This window comes from Manacus vitellinus, unplaced genomic scaffold (assembly GCF_001715985.3).
Source record: "Manacus vitellinus isolate BGI_N305 unplaced genomic scaffold, ASM171598v3 scaffold_48_pilon, whole genome shotgun sequence".
In the NCBI taxonomy this organism is placed as follows: Eukaryota; Metazoa; Chordata; class Aves; order Passeriformes; family Pipridae; genus Manacus; species Manacus vitellinus.
This window is the reverse complement of record NW_021940593.1, coordinates 2,007,491-2,031,278: the sequence shown is the minus strand read 5'-3', so window position 1 is coordinate 2,031,278 and position 23,788 is coordinate 2,007,491. Positions and strand designations below refer to the sequence as shown.

Below are 23,788 nucleotides of genomic sequence, written 5' to 3'. Positions count from 1 at the left end.
ACAGCCAAATCGCCGGCCGATCGGCGGCGCGGGGCGGGGGCCTCTCCGCCCGAAGCCAATCGCCCGCGGACCCCTCGGCGGGGACCACAATTCCCGGCGTGCCCCGGGGACAACCGGCAGACTCCAAGCCCCGGCGGCCCCCGCGCGCCCTGAGGGCGGGCCGCCATGGCGGGCCGCCATGAGGACTCGGCCCGGCTCCTGCGGTCCTCCCAGCGCCGCCCACAGACCCCGCCCGCAACCACAGCTCCGCCAGCTTTACAACCCCGTGACTTTTAGTTTCCGTAACTATCGCAGACACGTGTTCGGTAGCGAAGAGCCTAACGTAGGGAACGGCAGAATGACCAAATGCCTCTAAGACTTAAAAGGACCACACGCCTGTGGTGATCAGCAGCATGAGCTGATGATGACCTGACCACAGTCTGGTCGTACCTACAGGGAAAAATCGGGTTTAAGAAGTCAAACGAGTCTTACGAGCTGTGGAGGGATCCTGCCGGCCGCCAGGGTGTCGATTTCTCAAGGAAAGAGGTGTTCTGGAGCAGAGCAGGGCTTCTCCCAAAGCAATGACAGTGATCTGCCCTGTCGCCTCCTGCACCAGCACGTTTTCATTTGCAAAGACCAAATCCTGCTTGCCAGATACAAACACACCAAGTAGATCGAGGAGCACAGCTGAGAGCTCTGCAGGATGCAGTGAGAGAACCTTGGGATTGCAGCAATTTTTGTAGTAACCAGGTGCGTGTCTAGTTCATTTGCTTTGCACACTTCAGGGAAGATGAAGTGTGCTCTCATTCCTGTGCCACAAGTAGGAAACCCATTCCAGAATTATAGTGTAAAACAGCCCTGTCCAACTGCAGTTCCTACAGAGCAACACAAACCCTTTCCAGGTCAGTTGTGTGGTCTGAATGAAGGATGCCAGTTCTCATTTTTATTATCGCAGGGACACAAAGAATGATTAAAGGCGAGTGCAAACGAAATACACACGAGCTCTCCAAACACTACCGTCAAAAGTCTGAACTAACAGCTTTGATTTAGAGACTGATGTGACTGACTGCGTTTGCAGGATGGTTACCTTGTTACAGGGGGAAACTTTACAAAGCTCATTAAAAAAGAATCAGGTATTCATGACCAGGGTTAGATGTAGGGGGGAATTTTGTTGCAATTGTCCTTCCGCTTGTCCTCCTCTTCACGTTATTATTTATGCTTTTAGAATTTTGCAGGAAGCTTCATCTTCTTTTCAGTCCATCTAAAATAATAGAATTATTAGAGGTCAGACCACATTCCAGGAACTGAGTTGGCCTAGCTTCTGGTGCCACAGGTGGCATCAGTACAAACAGTAAACATGACCCTCTGAAATATATTTTCGTAAAGATTTCAAGTTTTACTCATGTATTACTCATGTCCAAGTAATATACAGGGAGTGTGTTTGAAAGACTGCACAGCCAAAAGCTGCTTAAGGGAAAATTTAAAAATCAACAGAATTTCCTTAGAAACTGTAGTATGTGATTTGTTTCTTCAAATACTGGCTTTTTAAGGTGACAGTACACATCTAATGAAGACTCAAATGGTTTAAATAAATACCAGTCATTAAAGATATTAATATGTGTTGTTATTAAAAAAAAATGATGTGATTTTTGCCCTCAGCAGTTTTTAACGTATGTTCTAGCCAACTTAGTTAACAGTTTTGTAGGCCTTCTCCACATACAACTCTATAAAAAATTGTTTCATACCAACTTGCTTTCCATAAAGGGATCTTTCAAGCACAGTTACAGGCAAAATGTACACTGTGAAAGGAAGCAGAAGCTTGTAGCTCAGGCAGTGTACACATTCTTCTGTCAATTGTGAGCAAGTCAAATGGTGTTTTCTACTTTAAATTTGGATTAGACACCTCTCTATACAGCACCTTTTATTCTTCATCTACAGCTGCAGAACTGTAACAGTATCTGCAATGTAATATGGCAACATCTATGTGAGCTGAACCTGCCTTCTAGCAGGAGTTTATCAAACACTGTGTTTAACATCTCTGCCCTTGGCCATCTCCACCTGCAAGGCAGAGCTCATACTATTTTCTTGCCTCATGCAAAGTATAAACAGCAGCATTTGTCTAAACGATTTAGGGAGAATGTCCTTGTAAAAAACTGCACAGTTTGAGTATTTCTGGGTCATAACACTGAAGTTTTCAAAGATAATAAGAATTTTGTTGTTGGGGAAGGGGGGGTGTGTGTGATTTACAGCAATATTTCTGCCTAAATCTGGTGGTCAATTTGAAGATAAACCAAACTTAGTTACGTGTGTTTTCTTACCTTGGGGAGTCAATTCCACTGTCTCCTGTAATGCTGGGGCTTTCTGTCCCTTCTGAGTGTTTCTGTCCTGAGATCACAGAACATGTGTTCTTAAAAACCAGCTCTTTTTTCCCCAGAGGGTTTCCCGTTTCTTTGCTCTGGGAGCCCAAAGCACAGCATGCCACTCCTCCTCCTCCTCCCACCTCCGGGGGGAAGTTCTGCCCGGTGTCAGCATCTGAGTGAGCCTCGGCAGCGAGGCAGGAACCTGCCACAGCTGGGGCCTTCCCACCCTCAGGGAGGCCTGTTCCTTCAGCCTTTCTGTGACCTCTTGGAAGAACCTGACTGCACAACCAGCTTTCTTCTGTGAAGTCTGGTTTGGGGTGCTCTTTGAAGCCATCTGTTGACTCTGCAAAGCTACTGCTTCCCTTACATCCATGCTCTCCAGAGCCACACTTATTAACAGTTGGGTTGCACTGGGCAGGACAGTTACTAACCTTCCAGGATTTTAGGGACACAGCTGCACTCCAGTCTCTTGTGTCTGGAAAGGCATGGCCAGGAGGCAGGGGATGACATGGCTCATGGCCCTCAGAAGTGTCATCCAGACATAACAGGTTACAGGTGTCCCCATCGGGTGTCCCCATTTGGTTCTGAAGGAGGCAGTTGTCAGTAAATCCCTCACTTTCCAGATTCATTGCCCCGTGATGGCTGGCACAGTCATGGTTAAATATAAACTCACTCTTTTTATCAGTCTTTTTTCTGTATTTCACACCATTTTTTTTGACCAGGTTAACATTGGCTGTATAATTTGAAAGATGGACATTTTTAAATTCATTTGCTGTTTGATCTAATAACTCACCTACAGCGTCAGCTTTGCCTCTGCAATGCTCATCTTTCAGACAGAATGAAAGCTTTGTGACTTCTTTGCACACACCACTATGTTCAGTGTAGAAGCAAGGGGACTTTTTAATATCCCCAGGACTTTTTTTTAAGGTTCTTCCATAGGTGTTTTCTTCAGAACTATTACTCTCCAGAAAGTGTTTACTTTTATTATCTATTTGCAGATTACTGCCTTGCAGACAGCTACAGTTTTCACTTAAGCTGTCTTTCTGGAGTTGGAGGCAGGACCTGTGAGCCTGGGGTGGGTGGCTTTGCTCAGCTCTGTCAGCCAGCTGCCCAGTTTTGTAGCCAGGGGGTTTCCAGGAGGCTGAGGGCTGTGGCCTGTGTGAAGCCCTCCCTTGCCCCCTTGCCCGGCTCTTCAGGTGACTGCTGACCCCTCGGTACCCCCACACGTAGAACCTGCGTCTCCACGGCAGAGCCGGGAAAGGATTCCTAATCTGCTTTTTGTACAACACAGGGGGCTGCACTGCTGCAGCAGGGGGCTCTTGGTTTCTGACAGAGGGTGAAAGGCTCTCTTCCACTTCCACATTTGGGGATGTCAGCTCCTGTATGGGGGATTTCCTGCTGCTTCTGCTGACCTGCTTCTCTTTCTTTGATTTGGTTTTCCTGGTGCGTTTTGCTGTTTTACTCTGTGCCTTTTGAATACAATCCTTTGAAAGATGGTTTTGCCTGACTACTGACACTTCAGCTGAGGTACCATTACTGATGTATTGTTTCTCTTTCCTGATGTATTTTTTCTGCTCCTCGAGCTTCTGCATTAATATTGTGTGTTTAATCAAATTATCAACGGTAAGAGTAGGGTTGATACGCTTGATGATTTCATGTTCTATATCACGTGGAATATTGTCCAAGTCATCTTCATCCCTGACTGGCCACTCCCTGGGAGGAAACTGGGCTGAAAAAGTGGAGTACTCCTTCTTGTGTTTTTCTTTTTTGGAAAAACTTCTCCAGAAAAGGCCAAGGCCAAACCTTTTGCTTTTCAGTTTTGCTTTCACAGATGTCAGGGATTTGATGGTGTCCCAGGAATGATTTTCAGCAGATGTGCAGATCTCTTGAGTTTCAGTTGAAGGCTTCAATTCACTGCAGTCTTTCTTTCCCTCTCCCTTAGGTTCATGGTTCACTAGCTGCCAATGTCTTTGTTCACAGAGCATATTTTGGACAGGGAAACAATGGCAGGATCTGTAACAGGATGATGTAGGAATGTTTTCTTTCACTAGGTTTGCACAGTGCTTAATGTTTACCAGGTAAGTGATGGAAGGTGATGAACAGCAACACCTGTCCTCCAACAGGACCCTTCTGTTGTCTTCTGTGGTCTTACTGGTGATAAAGTATGTGTTGGGAGTCACAATGAAGTATCCTTCTCCCGTATGATAGATCTTCCTTTCCTTAATTAGAGTGCCAAGGATATTATATAAGATACTGTGGGAGGGAACTGCAATGCCTACAACGAAGAGACAGATATTTCAAAGCAGAAATAAGCTTTCAAATAAAACGGGTGCTGGCCAAAAAATAACTTACATACAACAGACCTGGAAGGAACTGCACATGAAATACCCAAAGCCTTTAGGGAAAAGTCAGCTGTATTTCTGGCTGTCACTGCTGCACTGCTGGGAGAGAGCTCAATATGTTCTCCTCAAATAAGCAAGGGTGTTCTCTTTGTGTCTGTCAGGGTATAATATTTATGAGAGAGACCTTCTGCCAGGTGCAGAGCAAACAATGTCTTGTTCAAAGCATTTCCATCCTGGCATGTTATTTAACAATTACTTTTACCACTCTCTCCGAAGCTTCTGGTATAATTTGGTCAGATGACAATTTATTACCTCACTGAGACCGGTCTCAGCTACTGGGTTTCCATCAGGTGTCACAGTCTCAGAGTCCTTAGTCTAGTCACAGCTGATCTCCTGCCATGGGAATAAAAACTTCCAGCAAGGTGAAAATACAGCAAGAAATACATTGAGTCCCTACAAACTTTGAGAGTGCTACCGCTGGGTGACCTAAAAAAGCTACCTTGTGCTTGTCTCAGTGCACATGTGGACTACATCATGTTCCTGGCAGGGGTCTGGGCCACTTTGTGGGGTTGCATTGACATTTTTCCCACTGGTATGAATGCCTAGCAGATCAGCCTGTAACATTTACAGAGTTGTAAGGTTAAGAGGACTCAAAAGAAGCAGCTCAGTATCTAACAAAGGAGCCTCCTGAGAGGGCCATACTGAGCCTTTAGGAAGTCTCACATGCAATAACACTTCAGTATTGCAGACCTAAGGGAAACTAAACATTTTTCAGATGTAAAGAAAATGGAGCATTTAAGGGAAGTGGCTGCTACTCCATCAGCAGAAAAGGACCAAAGCTCATTTATTGGAAGTGATTTGCTTTCAGGAAGGAAGGAGCTGGAATTTGACCCACAACCCCAAATTCGAGGCTGATTATATTTTTTTGGTAGCAAACACCTACCCAGTCCCTTTGCAGTCAAAGTCAGCTGTGTTCCTGTCTCCCAAAGGAGGACTTGGAGTCTCTGGGATCTGCACACAGTCTAAATATTTCTATGCTTTCCCAATCTCTAGAAAGGACATACTCTCTTCATGCTACTGCATTCAATTCCCTCTTATTCTCAGAGAAGATTTATTAAATAAAGGGGAAAGGATTACATTGCAGACAGTGCTGGTGACACTCACAGATGGAGGAGTTTCCACATTCCTGTATTCTCTCAGTTGCCTGTTTATTTATATTCCTTCCTCTTGCCAGCTTTGCTTGTGAACATTCAATGATCCCTTGTCCGATATCAGAAACTCAAGGTTGATGATACAGCCACTTTCAAAAGGAGGGAGAAACAAACATGTTACCTGGATAATTTCTCACTAATTGCTCCGCTAAAGTTTCCTGTGTCACCATCACATGGTCTGCATTCATGTCTGATATGGTACAGCATATTCCTTCTGCCAGAGAAATGGAGCATGACTGCAAGAGAGGATTCATGAGGCAGGGGTCACATCACCTGAAAGAGAAGAAAAGCATTTGAATGGAACAGTGTTCCATTTTTTCTATTAGCTGTGACAGATTTTCACTGGAAATTTCTTGTGTTGTCTCAGAGCACCTTATCCTCAGCTGATTTTCTTCAGCAAGCTACTTGGCAATAATTCTCAGAGAAGGGAAGTGGTGGTAGCACCTCTCAAGAGCCTCTGTAATGAAGGAAGCAGAAGGTTGCCTCAAGCACATTGGTTTGTTTGGCATTAAATTCCATCCAAAGCCATAATTTACATTAACAAACAAGGAGCTGAGAGAGAATTATTTCTGATGACTGCTGACTTTTTAGATGACTGCCTACATGTTCAACCGTGCAGAACCTATATTTCTCGAAGTAGCTAATGAAAAAAGGTCAACATCCAATACTCTAAGTAAAAAATCTTTTCACCAAGTCAGAACACAAGGAAAAAATTGCCAGTAACAGGCTTTGTCCCCTACCTAGCACGTGAAATTGAATAGAAATGGTAAAATTCCACTTTTAGACTGGGCTCTAGAACTAGAGATTACCTGGGAGACTGGGCAGAGAGCAAAAACTTATTACAACTGCTTGCATTTTTTAGGCTACATCACCATCTCTCCTGTAAGAGACAGAAACATTGTCCCTGTTATGCATGATGAAAGCAGGAGCTTGGAGGGGCAGAGAGCTGGCTCAGCTTCCCCAGGAATTCTGCAACCCCTGCCCAGAGGAGTGGAGAGGGTCCTAGTCCTGCACCCCAGCACAGGTAACCCCTTCCCTCTCCCCTTCACAAGACGGCAGGGCCAGCAAGGACAAGCCCAGCAAGAGCTTCTCACACAGCACCAGGCAGTGATGGACCTGAGATAAGTGTTGTCCTGGAAAGTTGTTGATGGACTCACCTGAGGTCTGTGCACACAGCGGGACAGTGACTGCAGGCACCTTCCCAGACAAACCCCCAAAGTTTTCTTTATTTTAGTGAGAGCAACGGTGTGTTCCCATGCCAGGTGCTGCACAGAGAGCCTCTGGGTGTGCTGGAGCAGGCACAAGGCAGCAGGGACTCCTGCTCACCAGGCAAACCCCAGCGTTAAACGCTGACAGGAATCCTGCCACGAGAAAGAAGTAACATTTTAGATTAAGCCACGTTCCTGTTTAACCAAACCGCGGTTGTCTGTTGATGACGTTGTGATCAGATATTTATCCTTCGGGCAGAAAACTACAACACAAACATTTTTCCGAGTAAATGAAAACACAACAGTGCTTTGAAGAGCTTAAACTGCTCTTGACCGTTGTTTTACAGCTGCTGCTATATTCAACAAAAAGCACTCGGAACAAAAATCCTGGCATACAGTTTTCTCAGTGATGTTGCTAGGAAACTCCCTGAAGGTGCAGAAACCATTGCAAGCTCTCTCTTTGTATGGAAAAGGCCATCAGCGTTCAGGAATGATTCCTGTGAATGGTTTGCTGTCTGAAGTCTCTGCTGTAGGCACACCCTGCTGCCAGTTTGTTCCTGCAGAGCACCAGGCTGCTGAGGAGTAAATGCCAAGTGTAGTCAAAATATATTTATTATCTTTATTATTATCTTGCTGCCATTGTCTGTATCTGTCTCACAACCTCAAATCCAATGTCTCCATTCAGGGAAGGCTGTTTCAGAATAATGTTTAAAACAAAGCATTAAGCAAAAGCCAGCTTGATAACTGAAGGAAGAAAAAAAAATCTGAAAATCACACAAGTCTAAAATGATTGTTGCAGCTCAATAGTGCACACGTGCTAACAACATGAATATTAGATATCACTCCCTCCTGACTTTGAAATCAAATCCGAAATAGTGGAAGCAAGAATTAGATCACTGGCAACATTGATAAGCAGTGTGGGAAAAGGCCCAGCAGCACCCTACAAGTGTCTATCGAGTTCTGATTAAAAACTGGTGTTTAGTGTCCATAGCTAAATAACCATTGCTGCACCTCAGATGGTCTCCCAGGTTTGTTGGAAATACAAAAAAGCTGCATCCCTTAGATCTGTGCACGGAGCAGTCTAAAGGATTTCTGTGAGTTTTGTCTCATGGGCCCGAGGGACCATCACCAAAATTCCAGGCTCATTGAAGCTCCTTCGGATCTGTCCTTTTCCAGCTCAAAAAGCCCCTGCAGAATCCCCTGCCCCCTTCCCTACCCAAATCACCTGATGACAACCATCTTCCTGCTTTCTCCACAGCCTTAGGAAGGCCTTGCTTGCACGTGTGTGCACCGTACCTATCAGCAGTCCAGGAACTGCTTTAAAGCTGTTTAAAACTGACCTGGTTTAAATCCACCACCGTTCCCTTTCAGCTCCCAGCTCCTGCAGAATCCATCAACCAAGGGCAATCCAGGCAGCTCACAGCATTCAGGTGTTGTTACCCTTCAGCTTGCTCTGCCTGTCTATTCAAACTCTGCTCATTACCCGGACACCTAAAACCCAACAACGCCCTTTTGGAGCACTTATCAGTCACAGTCATCTGTAATATGAGTGTTGGGTAACAAAGCTCAGGCACAGAAAGCCTCTGGGTATTCTTGACGAGCACAAAGTGATTTTTTGTTCCATCTCTGTAATGTGAGCGTTACCATTTTTCACTGAGTTGTTTAACAGTCGCAGAATTTTTGCATCTTCTGTCTCTTAAAAAAATTACATACAAGGCAAGTTTTATCTGGGTGAAAACCAGGCCAGATCTGGGGAAATGAACAGAGAGGCATTTATTACAACAGCACTCAATTTACTTCTTAAAAGTTCAGATAAACTATTTACAGGAAAATGAAGGGCTAGGAGTAAATCCATTCCTGGAAAAAAACCTAAATGCAAATCAAGGAAAAAAAAGGTCTGTTGAGGCAGAGAAGACACAGCCTGTGGAAATAGAGGATTGTGTTTTCTGTACTGTAGCTGGACAAATCTATCTTGGAATTGATTATACAGAAGATGCCACAGATCCTGTGCCTCTCTGCATGAGAGCCCTGGCATGTTTGATGTAATTCGCTTTTTGTAGAATTGCACCAGGAAAACCATAAGCAAGCCCAGTTCTGCTACAACTGCAAGGCTTCTGCTTTTCTAAAGAATAGGGCATGTCACAGTCACATTTTATAGCAAAAATCACATGTTAAACAGTTTTAAGGAACAAAATGTTAATAAGAACATCATAGAAAGTTGGGAACTGTAGCAAAACCCTTTTCAAACATTAATGAAGATTTTACAAGATGTAACCTTATTAAAGAATAAAATTTCTGTGTAAATTATAAAGACAGTTAAGATTAAAACATTTTCAGTTTTAAATATATAACAGAGAAACTATTTGGGCATGAATGCTGTGTACTAGATCCTGTTTTTCAGAAACACCCTTTTACTGAAGCAAAGAGTAAATAGTTCAATTGCATCGGAACTGTCAAATATTGTACCACGTTTAATCTGTTACTGAAACCAACACAAGCTCTCAGGAACAGGCAAACAATGTCTGTCGTTCGGTTATTTTGTACAACTCTCAAAGAGAGAAACAAAACAGTTCAGTGTTAGTTCGGATCACCAACACTTCTTCAGCTGACATCAAAGGAGAAGCTACAAACACATCAAAATGTCAGATTTCTGTCCCTACTGATTCCTGCAAGAACAAACACTCCTAAATCAGCACAGTTAGGCAAACAATGCCCTCCATTTGGTCTGGTTCCTGGTTCTTACAGTTCCCAACTTTCTGTGATGTCCTTATTAACTTTCTATTTCTTAAAATTCAGAGGATGATGCCAGGCAACCTGATAAAAAATAACCCAAACAAAAAACAATCACTTTTTCTGCCTTCCCAACAACACCCAGTGTAGTCACAACTGCCAATGTCAGGAACTTTTGAAGATACAACCTATAAGTGCTTTCTGAGATTCCCAGCCAAGAGCCATTGAATCCTTACTCTATCTTAGGGCTGATGGCCCCCTCGGCCATAATTCCTTTCACCTGTGACTATAAACCCCACAAGCAGGTATGGTGAAAACAGAGCAAGATTCAGGGAGAAAGGCAAGAGCTCTTTCCTGCCACCTCTGTTCAGGTGCCCGATGGGAACAAGTTACACAGCAGACACCAGCATGTGCAGGGTGGTGCCCTTTTCCTTAAACCCAGCACAGTGGGAAAGGAGCCAAACCCTATGGACAAGTCTGCCTTTGGGGCACCAGCTGCACAACTGGCAGGGAAATTCAGCTGGGAGCAACAGCCTGATCATTATTTCTGATGTACTTCGGCGTGCTGAGAGCTTCTGGGTCAATTCACAGATGGCACTGAACAGAAGTAGCACAGCTGATGGCAGGGAAGGTCATCTTTAACCATCTCAGCATTCAGTGTCAGGCTTGATCATAAAAGACAGATGGATTCAAAAGCTTGGAGATACAAATAACTCAAAATTAAACAGTCCCAAGCAAGTTGCAAAATCGTGAATGACCACCATGGGGCCAGACAACAGAACAGGAATAAAGAAGTCGCTGGCAATGTCTCTGGCTCCTTTAACTGTCCTTAGTTGCTGCCATGCACTCCTACAGGAATTTGACATCTTTTCCACTTGGCCTGGTCCAAAAAAATCCCCTTCACAACCCTGGCATCACTCCACTAACACAGCTCTGCCTTTTCCTTGCTCCCAGCTGTGTCTTCTCTTCTGCAATAAATCTCAGACATCCCAATAGCTCTTTAATGTCCCACCCTCCATTCCAAGCAGCGAGCAGTGCTGGGGGTTGGGTGGGTACTTACCTATACAGTGAGGGACTCGCTACAAAAACATCAGGACTAAGCTGTGCATTCCTGTGCCTGTAGAGCTAAAGGTCAGCTCCAACTGCTCAGTATTCCCAGGGCTTCCTCCTTTGCCTGGAAATGTGCCATCACATAAGAGGCAGCCACGAAAAGTATACAATATCAAGCTACAGTCTTAGCAGTAAGATAAACCTATGGCCATGTTCCCCCTCCCTAGAATGGACCAAAATTCACTTTGCACACTCCCTGTCTTCAGTTCACATCTACCCCAGCCAAGGGAAGTCACACACTAGTCTTTCAGAGGAACAGCACCCACAGAGCTGCTCAAAAGAGGACAGGACTCCCTGCAGAGGGTTTCCAGCAAATCATCACAGCTATTGTGTGCAACTCACTCCCAGGCAACACCAGCCCGAACCTCACCCTCTGCAGAAGCAGCTGCCAGAGAACTTGCACAGTTTTAGCTTCTCTTGGACCCAGCCCCTGGCCTGGAGTGAGGGCAGGAGCTCTGATCTTGTTACAGGACAAATCCCACTGCAGGGAGGGTTTTCATTCAGCTGAGAACAAAGCTTTAATGGTGTATGGGCAACTTCACACCTGCCTGGGAACTCAGGATGTTGATGGATGTGCACGGCCACTTTTCCTTCCACTCTCCCTGAGTGGATATCCAGCTTTAAAGATGTTCCCTATGCTAGAAAATAAGTTTATGTACCCTTTCATTAGGCTGGAATTTATGGTCCAGAGGGAAAAAACCAAACCAAAATGAAGAACCAGTTTAGAAATGAAAACCAGCATCTTTACCACCATAAGAGACCTCAGAGGAGTTGTTTGGACACTGCAGATTAAACAGCCCTAGTCTGGACTCCAGGAGTTAAGTCCACAGTTCCCAAACCTTTTTCCATGAAAGCCAACAGGCATCCCTTGGAACAGGAGAGGTTCAGGCTGGCATAAGGAAATCCTCTGCACCTTTAAGGGCAGCACAGCTATGCAGCAAGTTTTCCAAGCTGTGAGGGAAAAAAGCCCAGAGCAACCTGCCCTGACCCCAAAGCTGATCCTGCTTTGAGCAGGAGGTGGGATAGGCTCCCAGGAATAAAGGAGTCACCTGGTTTGGTTGGACATGGGTACCTGTGCCTCTCACAGCCCCTCTCCCCTCCCACCTCAGCCACCCTGCTTTCAGTAACCCAAAGCAAGGGCACTTTTGATGGGCTGTGAGGTTCCCTGGGGTTACACCAAATTAAAGTAAAGGTTGCACTTACCTCATGCCATGCAAAACAGCATCCACATGGGAAAACTATTGGGTTTTCTTCAACTCTTAAATAAATAGCTACTGTATTCATAATTTTTTTTCCCCATGACTGAACTCCACATGCATGTGCTCATTGTCAAAGCTGGTGCTCTCCACAGTGGTGGAGTGGACATGTCCTAAAGCAAGATGAACTACAGAAAAAGCTAAAACTAGCCTTGAAATGAAGTCTCTGATTCTGAAACTGTATCAAAGGCCGCAGCAAAAGCACCACTAATTAATCCAATTTATTTCATTAACTACGTAATATTAATGCAAACTGTTGTCTTTTCTGACTTAAACAGAGAAAAAATTAGCCCTGTTTAAATTACCCTCACCCTAAAAGAGCATTAAGGCAGTTAAGATCTGCCTTTCAGGATTCAAGGTGCAAAGATTCAAAAGACTGAGGATATAGCACAGTTCAACCTATTTTCTTGAATTTTTTCTCACTTGAAAGAAAACAGCAAAAGCTTTTACTACTGAAAATCTTCAGCACTGAACAGTACACATCAGGTTCTTCACAACTAATCTGGTTAGAGATTATTTTTAGAAAAAATTCAGAGTAAATTGACCTGAATAGAGCTTATTAAAAAAAAATTATACACTTTTGTTCAGTGGTACTTGTATACAGACTACTTGCTGGAGTATGAAAAAAACCTGCATGCACAAATGCTTTTAGAGATGACACCTTTCAGGGAATTCAGTCTGAGCAGATCTGTTAAACACACCAGGATTTTGTAGAATGTCACAGCCCCTTGCACCTTGCTGCTGTGAGTTCAATCAGCAGTTTGAATAGAACACTTAGGGCAAGTGCAACAAATATTCTACTAGGAAAGGGCTTTTATAATACAGGATCAATAACTTAGTAAGAATTTTATATGGAAATGCATTAAATGTGCAGGGGTATCATCACACCTGAAGTAACTGGTAAGGGCTGAATGCCAGCTAAAATTAGGCACTAAACATTATGAAATAATGTAAGTTTTACATAGTCATTACACAGATAGAATTAAATAATTAAGCAAATAATAGATAGATAAAAAGGTCTTTCAAAGAGCACAAGTGTTTTCTTCCTTTTTTCCTCCTGAAAATACATCAACAGAGTCTGGAACTGTGATAACCAGGAAAACCCAATCACAACAGAATATGCAACTTTGCAAGTTCTGAATCAGGTACCTTACAGAAAATAACCTGAAGAGTAATGTTTGAGGATAAAACAATTAAAAACTCAAACTGTTCTTTGTGTTTGGCAGCCTACACACAGCAGTGTAAAACAAAGCACCGTTTTAGGTCATCCACTCTTTTCAGGTCTGATAAAAACAAAAAGACACAGAATTCTAAATAATCCCAAACAGTCCAGTGTGAAGCATGACCACATGCTGTGAGTTACACTTCACGGAAGCCAGAACCATTGAAGTACAAAATTATTCTCCTTTGACTTGCAAGCCTACATCCCTGTTTGTGGGACAGGATGAAAGACACTGGAAGAAAGGGACTCCAAAAGAAAGGAATCCCATGAGGCACATCCCCAGCCTCATTAGGATTGTGTGTTCCTGCGTGTGACCACAGTGCCTGACAAACAACATCCACTCCAGAGTCCTGACCTTTTGTAGGCCCAACAGAAACCAGCTACTCACAAGGCCATCACTTCTGCTGCTGCCATACAGCAGAACCATGCTGATCCGACAGTAACTGCTGTGAACAAACTTAAACTACCGAAGTGAAAACAAATCTGTCCTAAGAGCTACTCAGGTCCCCTCTGTGAAGGAAGTTGTGTCTCATTTTAAGCAGCGTTGAGAATTGCCTGGAAGTAGGAAATGCTCAAGTACTCAGTTGCAGGTGAAGTCCAGGTGTACCTGGCACAGGTGGCCCTTCAGAACTGCTGCTGGAAGCTGGCACAAACGTGCAGAGCAGCTCGGCATGAGAGACCTCCCCAGCCGTGCCCGCAGAGCTCACGCTGTAATTACACCTGGAGTCATCATGCAGGAACAAAGAGAACTGCCCAAAACTGCCCCTCCCGCCTTGAAAGGGAGTTACAGCCCATAAATGCAGTGGCAGTTTTGCTCCTTGCTCCTCAAGCTGAACCTCCTCAGGAGATTCAATGCCATCCCTCTCCTAACAGGGGGGTTCTGTCTGAATATCAAATCAACATTAAACCCCCCCAAAATCAAGGCGCTTCAGGGACTCTCTCTACCCATTTTTTAGCTGCTTCTCTGAGCACTTCTCCTAAGTTCTGTGGGATACTCACACAAAGAAAAGAGAAGTGAGGGGCCAGACCTGTCAGATCACTCTGCCAAATGCACAAAACAATTCCTCATCTGATCTCATTCCAGTTCGGTCCATACCTCTAGCAAAAACGGATAAAACTCGGCACTTCACAGGAAACTGCTGTCCTTTCATTGTCACTCTTCAATAGGATATTTTCCAAGTGGATAAATTTCCAACCTGTGGCCTCGGCCTAAGTGGAAAGGGCAGGGCTTTCTTAGCTTTCCTTGTGAATAATTTGTAGCCCTGCGACAGAGATGCTGAACCGTCAGCAAATTCAGCCCCTAAAGGCTAAGCAAAAATGTTTCATTTCGATATTTTCTCTTCTGCTCGATAGGAACCACAAAAAGGGAGTCAGGCCGTTCAGGCACAAGGAAAATGCTGCTGTCACGAGAGAAGGCAGGCTGGGATCACATCACCATCACGAGCTGGTGATGACCAGGGACAACAAGCAAGCAGCTACTGAAATACATTCCCCTGGACTTTCACCCCAGTTTCTCTCGACAAAGGCTCTGGAGGTCAGTGCCCTCAAATCGAGTATTTGCAATTGTACCTAATCTCAGCTGAGAGTCCCCCGCTCCCCTCCCAGCACCTGCCCTGCATAGATCCCCCCAGGCTGGGCAGGAAAGGTGGGAGGGAGCAGTTTGCCCCTCGTTCGGTGAACAATTGACTGAACAACTCAGCTAAGCACAGGAGATGGTCCCACAGAGAGATATTAGCATTCTGACTGTCTGCTCTGTTACCAGATCAAGAGGAAAAGTGTTTTAAATGAGGCCCTGCCTCACCCTCTGAGGGAGATCTTAATTGCTGTGATTTTCTCTTCCCCCCCCCATCTCCCCAGGAGAACATAAAAGCTCCTACCCAGTCCTGGGTATGCCACACCCTCCATGAGATTACTATCAGAAGAGAAGAGAAAGACATTTTAGATTTTATCTGGGAATAAATACAGCAGGGCAGTTTGTGTTATTTATAAACTTTTGGGACTGAATTTTCCCTTCATTTGATTAAAGTTCTGGTGCCCCAAATCAGTGACGGTGTAGCCTATTCTATAAAGTCAGGATGTCCCATGTCCCAGTGTGTTTCTCTAGAACAAACCTCCTTTGAACTGCTGGGATAAAGAGTAACACAACGATCTGCGGGACCACGGTGTCTTTTGATGAGGAGCCATAGCCAGGAAAGCTCTTTGAGATACAGCGGTGAGGAGTTCTCATTATTGCAAACAGTAACATGAGAGCAGGTAGATTAAAAATACTGTCACATCTCTCTCTGTGTAAGCTAAAAACAGCAAATGTAATACCACTGACTTCATTTTTAAATATTGCCAATTCCTTTAAAAAAAACCAAAACCCAACAAAACATCGTCCCTTACATTTCAGTCGTTTAGTTGTATTTTCTAGAGCAAAATACATATAAGAAATGGGAGAAAAGTCATCCAGAGAAGAAAACGGCCATTATGGTAACTTTTGGAAGAGAACGCGTCCATTTTAATCAGAAAATTACCTAAATAAAGACATGCAAATTGAAAATTCGTTTCAGTTAGGCTTCCAGAAAGGGAAGTAAACTCATGAAAACATGGCTTCAACATCGATTGTCTGAAAAAGTGAAATTCCCAGAGAGAAGCGAGAGAACTCTAACTCTGGGTGTAACTGCAGCAAGAGGCAGGATGATAGGGGAAATAACCTAATTAATCTCCCAAAGTAATTTACATTTGTATTCAACCAGCCATGCTATGCAGCAGGAAAAAGGTTACTAGGAAGCAAGGAGTTAAACCCAAAGGAATTAAGTTCTCTAAATCATCCCCAGGGAACCAGCAATAACGCATCACTTTTCATCAGTGATACAAAAGTTAACTAGAGCAAGAGAGAATCATTCCCAATGTACCTAGAGATGTTGCTGCTTTTTAGATGAGACCAGTAAGTAAAACACTGTTCTTCCTTAAAATACCTCTTTTGGAATGAGTTGAGGTCAGCAGGCTCCTTGGTGATCAGGGAAGATGAGCTCCAGCTGGAGCAGATGTTACCAGTTTGGTGAACTTATCAGAGTGCCCAAGAAATGAGACTGAATGAAGAGATCAATTTTCTAGTCAGAAGATGGGGCTGCAACAGGGAGTGGCTATTCTATACAAATTATTGGGAAAGAAGGGTAAATACTAGAAAGAGGAAAAAAAAAAAACTTACGTGATTTAAGCTAAACCAGGTAAGAGAAACATAGAGGTTGAGCTGGCCAAGGACAACACAGGCTAGACATCAGAAATTTTCCTGTTAAAGGTTTTGAAACAGATCATTGCTCATTGTTTTCAAAAAATTGATAATTTTTTTGCTTTGAGAAAGAATTAAAAACTGCTAAAGCTCGGTCAGACAGGAGCAACGTCGCGGGATGTTCCGCAGGACCAAGGGTAAAATTCAAGGTTAATGACCCCAACATACCGAAATCTGCCCCCCCCCGACCGCAGCTGCACACAGCAAAGGGATTTACTGACCAAAACCAGTGCCCTGAGGGACAACTGGAGAGTTGTGAGGCAACAGTCAATACCAGGAGCAGAAATTTCATCTGCTCTGCTTCTGACCCACCGTTATTTTCATGCTGGTGGGTGTGTTCTGCAGCCACATTTCAGAGGACTTTCGTGGCAAATTTGCATTAAGAGCACCTGATAATCCCGTTATACTTTACCTATAGACCAAGCCCTTCATTGCAGCCCCCATTAGGCTGCAGAGGTCACTAGAACAATTAATCAAATGTGAACTAACCGCAGGTAGCAAACTAAAATAATGCCTAAATATTCACCAGTGTGAACTAGTTAAAATTACCAGAAAAACTTCCCTCGGTTGTTTGTCATTGTTGTTATAGACCTGTAACAGACCTGAGAGATCTGAGTGCATGTTCTCTGTGTATCCCATGGACGTTAATTCAAATTAAGTGCTGCGGGAAACAAGTCAGTGCTACATGTCATCTGCAGAATTCTCATCTTCTAAATTTCTGATGTGAATAGCTACATGTTTAAGGTAGCAACTAGAATGTGTCTGAGCTTAATTTCTTCTTTTCCACATGATCTTCCATCCTTTTAGCTTTTATAAATTTTTAGAAAAGATTTAACAGAGTACTTGGTAGGGCTGGGTTTTGTTTTTCGGGGGGAGTATTTCCAGAGGAATTAGGACTCGAAGCAGGTGCTGAGCGCAGACGATCCCACCCGCACTGGGGGATCAGTGCCTTCCCTCCCGACACCGTCCCCCACCCGCGGGGCTCGGGCCCTCCGCCTTTACCTTCTCCGGGAGCAGCAGCTCTGTGGCTCTTCCTCAGGAATCTTTGTGCTGACACCATCCAGAACATCCAGCCCCAGAGTTTTTTCCTTTCATCTTTGCTTTCAAAACACCCACGAAGAATTAAACTAGTTTAGTCTTCCCCTGGTTAGGAACTCACCTCCCCGTTCATTGCAGTGCCAGTCTCGGACGCGTTAGATGCAGCCCCTTCCTCCAGGGAACACGACCCGCGGCCAAACACCGAAAGCACGCGGCACAGCTGCTTCTGCCACGCTTTCCCTGAGTCCCGAGTGCCCCTTCCCGGGGTGCAGTGCCTCACCGGGGCACCACTGGCTCCGCTTCAGCCCCGGCCTGCCCCAGGGTCCGAGCCTGCGCCTCCGGACAAAGCTGTGCTGGCCATGCCCTGCTTGCTCCCGCTTTTCCAGCAGCCCGGCTGCAGGAGTTGTGCCTGCCGGGATTTACACCGCTGGTCCCCACATGCCACAGGCAGGAGCTCCCTGCCCTGACAGGGGGTTGGTACTTCAGCTGCTGCGGCAGCTCAGGCCCCTCTGCTGGAACCAGCTCTGCGAGCACCGAGGGGCTCCCGTCGGGACGAGAACAGAGTGCCGCTGAAAGCAAGGAACTCCAGGGGCACTGGAGGGCTCCAGCTAAGGCTTCTCCCAGACAAAAGCCTCCCTCCCCTCTCGCCCAGAACCACGGCTCTTCCCTGGCTCGGGTTACACTTACCCGAAGCGCTGCGGAGCGGGCACAGGGGCACCGGGGCCGAGGCCCCGGCCATGCTTTAGCCCTGCCCTTGACGTTTGCCACAGCACTTGCAAAGCTCGTTCTGGGCTGCAGAGCATCCCCTCATTCACTGGGAAAAAGCCCTCAGACAAGCTAAGCTCTGCTCTGCTTGCTTTAGAACCTGGGGATCACAGAGGGATTTTGTGTTCAATTCAGGGCATTCTTTAGGTTCTTGTAGGTTCTTAAATTGCCTGTTGCATTAGAATAATTTTTTCCCCCAACCATCTTCATTGAAAATAAGACCTCAAGTGGATTCATTTTCCTTTACTTTGAAACATGTCAGGTCACAGAATGAATCCATTGCTCAGAACATCTGCACAGCCATCCCTTATCAATCCTACTTATTCTGACCCACTGCTACCCAAAGATCACACTACAAACTCTGGTTTTGTCCATGGATCACCATTACTGTACATTACTGTATTACCCCCCCAAGTCCCCTTTTGTGCTGTCCATCATTACATGCCCAAATCAGAAGACTGAAAATGCTGACTGCACATTCTTTGCAAGCATCTTACTGGATCCCATAGATAGTCTGAGGACTTATAAATGTGCTGCCACCCATATGTGTCCCAGTACTAAAGATCATCTATTTTTCCTCTATATACAGTATATATAATGAAAACACCACCCCCCCCCTCCTCCTCCAAAGAAAAAAACAAAACAAAACAAAACAAAACCCACCAAAACCAAAAAAAGGTTATTAGCTTGATTTCAGTAAGGACATTAAGGCAGAAAAATCAGGTTCAGTATTGGTAAGCAGCTAATCCTCACTTTCATCTGTTTAAGTCACATTATATGTGGCTGCCTTATATCAGAGGAGATACTTGACAAGCATAACCTTTTCTCTATTTACAAATACTCTCAAGTTGCTTTTGGAAACCCTTCCCCAAGATTTTACTACTTATAACACAAATGTTCTAACAGTTACATTTAATATATGTACTTATTATTTTAACCCACTTGAACAGTACTTTGGTAAAACAAGGCATCAGGAGACAAGATGAAAAGGCAAGTCTTTCATGGGAGATGCAGTGTAACCCTCGTGAAACAGGCAGGAGTCTTTCCAGAGGGTTAAGAGAACTTCTAAAATTCTGGTTTCTTATTAGAGCCAAGCTGAAAGTGTTAACAACCCATCTCCCCACACAGCACACCCATTATACTTCCAAGGAAAGTTGCCTATGCTCCTTTAACTGGTCCTCTGCACACATGCAGTGGATGTTTCACAGTCAGTGAGGTTGGTCTGCAATGACAGGTGTTTTTTGAGAGCAGCATTGCAAGGTACTTCCACCTCCAACTGCACAGTTCTACAACACTACAGGTGGCAGCAATTTCTGCTTTTCCAGATGCTGATCTGCTGGCTGCCAGCCAGCCCTGCTAAAAAGGGACCAAAAAGGAAGGCTGCCGTTCTCCAGCTGTTCCTGCCCCTTGCATGACAAAACAGGAATGGAACTGGATGATTTTGCATCAGGAAAAACAGAAAGATTTAAGCAGTACAGGGAAAAAAACCCAACAGACAAACAAATCCTCCTGTATACCACTAAAAAGGTTGCAAGCAAATAATAAAGCAAATTAGGACTTGAAAAATATCTGCTGAAAAGCTGAGTGGAGGGAGTTCAGGAGGGAATTCTTTGCAGTTCTTCCTCCTCTCCCCTCTGCGCTGCTCTCCCCAGCTGTTTGTTCCTAATGAAATGTGAACGATGACTCAGTCAACAGGATCCTTTCACTAGTGCCCCTCGCTAGACTGAGGGGAAAACAATCAGTTTTCCTGCCAAACCCCCTGGCTTTGGGAATCTGTCACCTCACTGCTCAAGCCATTTCTCTGAATATTCAGAATCCCCTCACAGGGCTATCATTGCATCCTTGTCCCAAAAGATCACTACAACACTCCAGGATCTGGTAAGGTGAAAGACCCTGGAATGCATGAGAGAAGGGACTCAGAAGCACCACACAGATCACATCACTTGCCCCCAAAAAGAAACGATCAGACCTCACCCCACTGGGACATGGCTTGCCAAGATCTGCACCAAAAAAAAAATAAATCAAACTGCAGGATGCAACAAGCAAATCTACTCAGCACCACTGTGTGGCTATCCTTTTAGAGAGGGATAAAGAGAGCTGAACTGATACTTGGCTACATCCAACAGCTTGCAGGATCACTGAATTACCCCTGCAAGGGAACAGGTTCTTACATGCACTGCAGGGCACTTGGCCTGAATCCTCACACAACTTAGAACTCACCTGTTAGAGACAGCAATTTTAAACCAGCAGGGTACAAGGAATCAAAAGCAGCATAAGACTGCAGTGTCACATTTTCAAGACAAATTCAGGCATCAGACACCTAGAAATTCAACAGCAACTTTCCTAAACACAGTTACAACACTACAAAACACACGATGTCAGGTGGTATTTGGTGTGTTCCAAAACTCTAAGCCTATACTCTGTCTTGTCATGCTGTGGATTATATAGTGGATGAATAAATAAGAGGGAAGTTGGTTTTACTTGAAAACAATGCATTTTGTTATTAGAGCTTTTTACTGTAATTATTTTTGTGCAATACATCAATGAAACACAGAATGCAGAAATGTAACAGTTTGGTGGGAAAACACTGGAAGTTTTGAGAGCTGAGTAGAAGTATTCATTATTTATGCCATTTTTCTTGTCACACTACACAGTAATATCCAAACCCCAGCTGAATTTCTACTTGACCCATTTCTGCTTTCTGGAAAATATCAGACTGTGCTACCTGCATGTTTTGCAATCTACTGCTGGCTGGAAGACTCAATCACTCAAAATGAATAATATTAGCTTTTATATTTTTAAATATAAACTGAACTAAACAAATGCATTCAAGGTAAGAACCTCACCTGGGTACACAAAAATTACAGAGGAGCAATAGAAAAACCACGTTTTGTGCACATTTCTGATAAAACTGTCAGTGGAAGTTAACTGTGTTACATAAGTCCAAACAGATGTTCATACAGCACATTACTCAGCAGAAAGATGGACTGGAAACCATTCCTCTCTCTCAAAGCATTAAAGTTAAAACATTGAAAAACCAGTTATGTTAAAGGACTAGGCTTTATAATGTTAGACACAGAAACAACTGTAAGAGCTGGATCTGTGGAAACCCGCAGCCACCAGACAGAAAATTCCAACTTCTCCATTGTTGACTTCAGGGCACCCCAGGCTGAGCCAGAGGACACCGGACAAGGCAAGAGCTGGGAAGTCACTGTGCAATCCAGAGGTCACTGAGCAGCAGCACCCAGGCACCAGGCACCGGGTGAGTCACAAACACTGGGTGTGTTCAGCATGGCAGGACATGCAGCACTGCTGGCAGCAGCTCCACTTCCTGCGTGCAATCCTCACCCCCCACAGAAACCTGGCAGAAACTCCCTGTTGGTCCACTTGCCACTGCTGCTGTACAGCAATGGAACTACAGACTTGTGCCTTTTCACTGCCCCAGCAACAGCAGAGGGGCTCAGAGAGCCTCTTTTATTCTACGTCAGTTGGCATGCACATGTATCCCCTGGAGATTTCCTCCCAGCCTCAGCCACAGACATCCACTGGGCTGGCTATCACTTTGTAAGGCTTCAGCTCATTCATCTGCCCTTATTGGAGAAAACAGAGAAGGGAGGGAAATCATCTATAACCAGAGATCAGGCCCCATTTACAGGCCTGCTGCAGCAGGGCTTTCTCTACAGAATAAGGCAGGCCGGGATTTCCTCCTTTCCGCAGGGTATCTGTGAGGGTTTAAAAAGTCCAAACAAATGGGATGCTGAGGCACAGTAAGACCCAGCTTAGGCTCACTTTTACCAGCCTTTTGCCATCAACTGGTACATAACAAAAGACCACAAGGTGGGAAGTGTGGACATGAAATGCAAAACCTTTGTAAGTCAAAGCTGACAAAAGATTGTTTCTCCAAACCCCCCTTAATGACACTTAACTTAAGCCTGAGTTACATTTCTGGGAATATTACCAGGAAGTTGTAGCTAATGCACAGCATCAGTGTGGGTCATATACAGAACCTTGTGCTGTTTGGTCCAGCAGCTCACACAGGCTGTAGGGGTGCCTGTTCTTCCTCAGATTATTTGTGCTTCAGGAGACCGGTCAAGCTCTGCTCAGGTTGTAAAACTTTTCCTTTTTTTTTTCTTTATTCTTTATCCATTTAATTTCCTTTCCAGCATAAACGCAGGCTGTACATAGTATCTGAAACACTATTACATCAAAGCAATATAGAGAAAGATTACAGTCATTCTAACAAATACCTTTTTTGTTAAATATTGTAAAAATCTGTATCACCGTAGCAACTGTCTCACAGGGCCCCTCACTGAAACATCAGATCAGGCCTACCTGTTGTAACAACTGCTTTCAGCAGCTGGAGGTAGAAGTACCCCAACACAATATTTCAGATGTTTCAGTGTGCCTAAAATGATGTTCTCTTGAATTCTGGACTCCTTTTCCTGTACGTTGACGTGTACTGCTGAAAATCACGAACAAAGTATTTCAAATGCAATTCTTTCAAATCCCTTTAAATAAGTGGTGCTCAACATCCAAAATTAAACATGCTGTCAACAATCTGTACAAAGGTAAAGGTGAAAAATAGAATTTGATTACAAAAGAATTTGTTAACACCATCTGTACACAACAGATAATGCTTTTCAGAAGATAAATTCAATCCTCATCCTCATTCAGTCACAGATGTTATCTCCCAATTCTTAAAGCATGCATTTTCTGTGTACTTATATACAACAATTAGTGTTTTTATAATATTTCCTACGTGTGAACAGTTCAGGTATTGTACAGTGACTCAGCTGAGATGAATGAGCTTATGCACATTACTTTAATGAAAAGATATTTCACTTGTCTAGCTCCAAAAGAGCCAAGAAAGGTAAGTGATAAAAGCACCAGCTTAGACTCTTTTGAACATAAATTCAGGCATTTTAATGTGTATCTCATTAAAGCTACATGAGTTTCCATGTAGGTTATTCATACATATTATGGCACTTGGACTCTCCTAACAGGTATTTAGTAACCTAGGACAACTAGGCTAAAAAAGAAAAGATCTGCTAAAATTAACCATTTCTGTAAGAAAACACTTCCGTTCCAACCTTCAAACCCGTTAATTTTGCTGGAAGTTGCACCAAACCACAACTGCTCCTGTTTGACATTCGGTGAGCGGGCTGCCTTTGACAGGATGTCCCAGAAGTTTGAAGTGTCAGTCTCTTGTGAGCTGTGAGCACAAAGAAAGGCCCTCACCCACTCCCACCACCCCCAGCCTGCCCTGCTCCTCTGTAATTACAACGTGCAGCAC

General features: G+C 44.3%; 1 protein-coding gene and 1 long non-coding RNA gene across 2 annotated transcripts; one reads left to right on the top strand and one right to left on the bottom strand.

Annotated features, from left to right (window-relative positions):
* The first annotated feature begins 153 nt into the window (after positions 1-153).
* LOC115307735 lies at positions 154-22,408 on the top strand. The gene is made up of 3 exons (XR_003916081.1): positions 154-729; positions 14,772-14,952; positions 21,654-22,408. It is a non-coding gene; the product is annotated as an uncharacterized LOC115307735 (long non-coding RNA).
* Positions 1,048-17,959, bottom strand: STOX1 (storkhead box 1). Its single transcript, XM_008925953.3, has 4 exons — positions 17,852-17,959; positions 6,014-6,165; positions 2,298-4,614; positions 1,048-1,240 (listed from the first exon to the last, which is right to left on the bottom strand). The coding sequence occupies exons 2-4, from the start codon at positions 6,144-6,146 to the stop codon at positions 1,201-1,203; spliced, it is 2,490 nt and encodes an 829-aa protein (XP_008924201.3). The 5' UTR covers positions 6,147-6,165; positions 17,852-17,959; the 3' UTR covers positions 1,048-1,200.
* Positions 22,409-23,788: the final 1,380 nt, after the last annotated feature.

Excerpts from the sequence above, each read along its gene's own strand:
- STOX1 (XM_008925953.3), bottom strand. The coding sequence starts at position 6,146 with ATGAATCCTCTCTTGCAGTCATGCTCCATTTCTCTGGCAGAAGGAATA. Across the intron at positions 4,615-6,013 it reads ATTAGTGAGAAATTATCCAG|GCATTGCAGTTCCCTCCCAC; the intron begins GTAACATGTTTG and ends TCTTCGTTGTAG. Across the intron at positions 1,241-2,297 it reads AGTGGAATTGACTCCCCAAG|ATGGACTGAAAAGAAGATGA; the intron begins GTAAGAAAACAC and ends CTATTATTTTAG.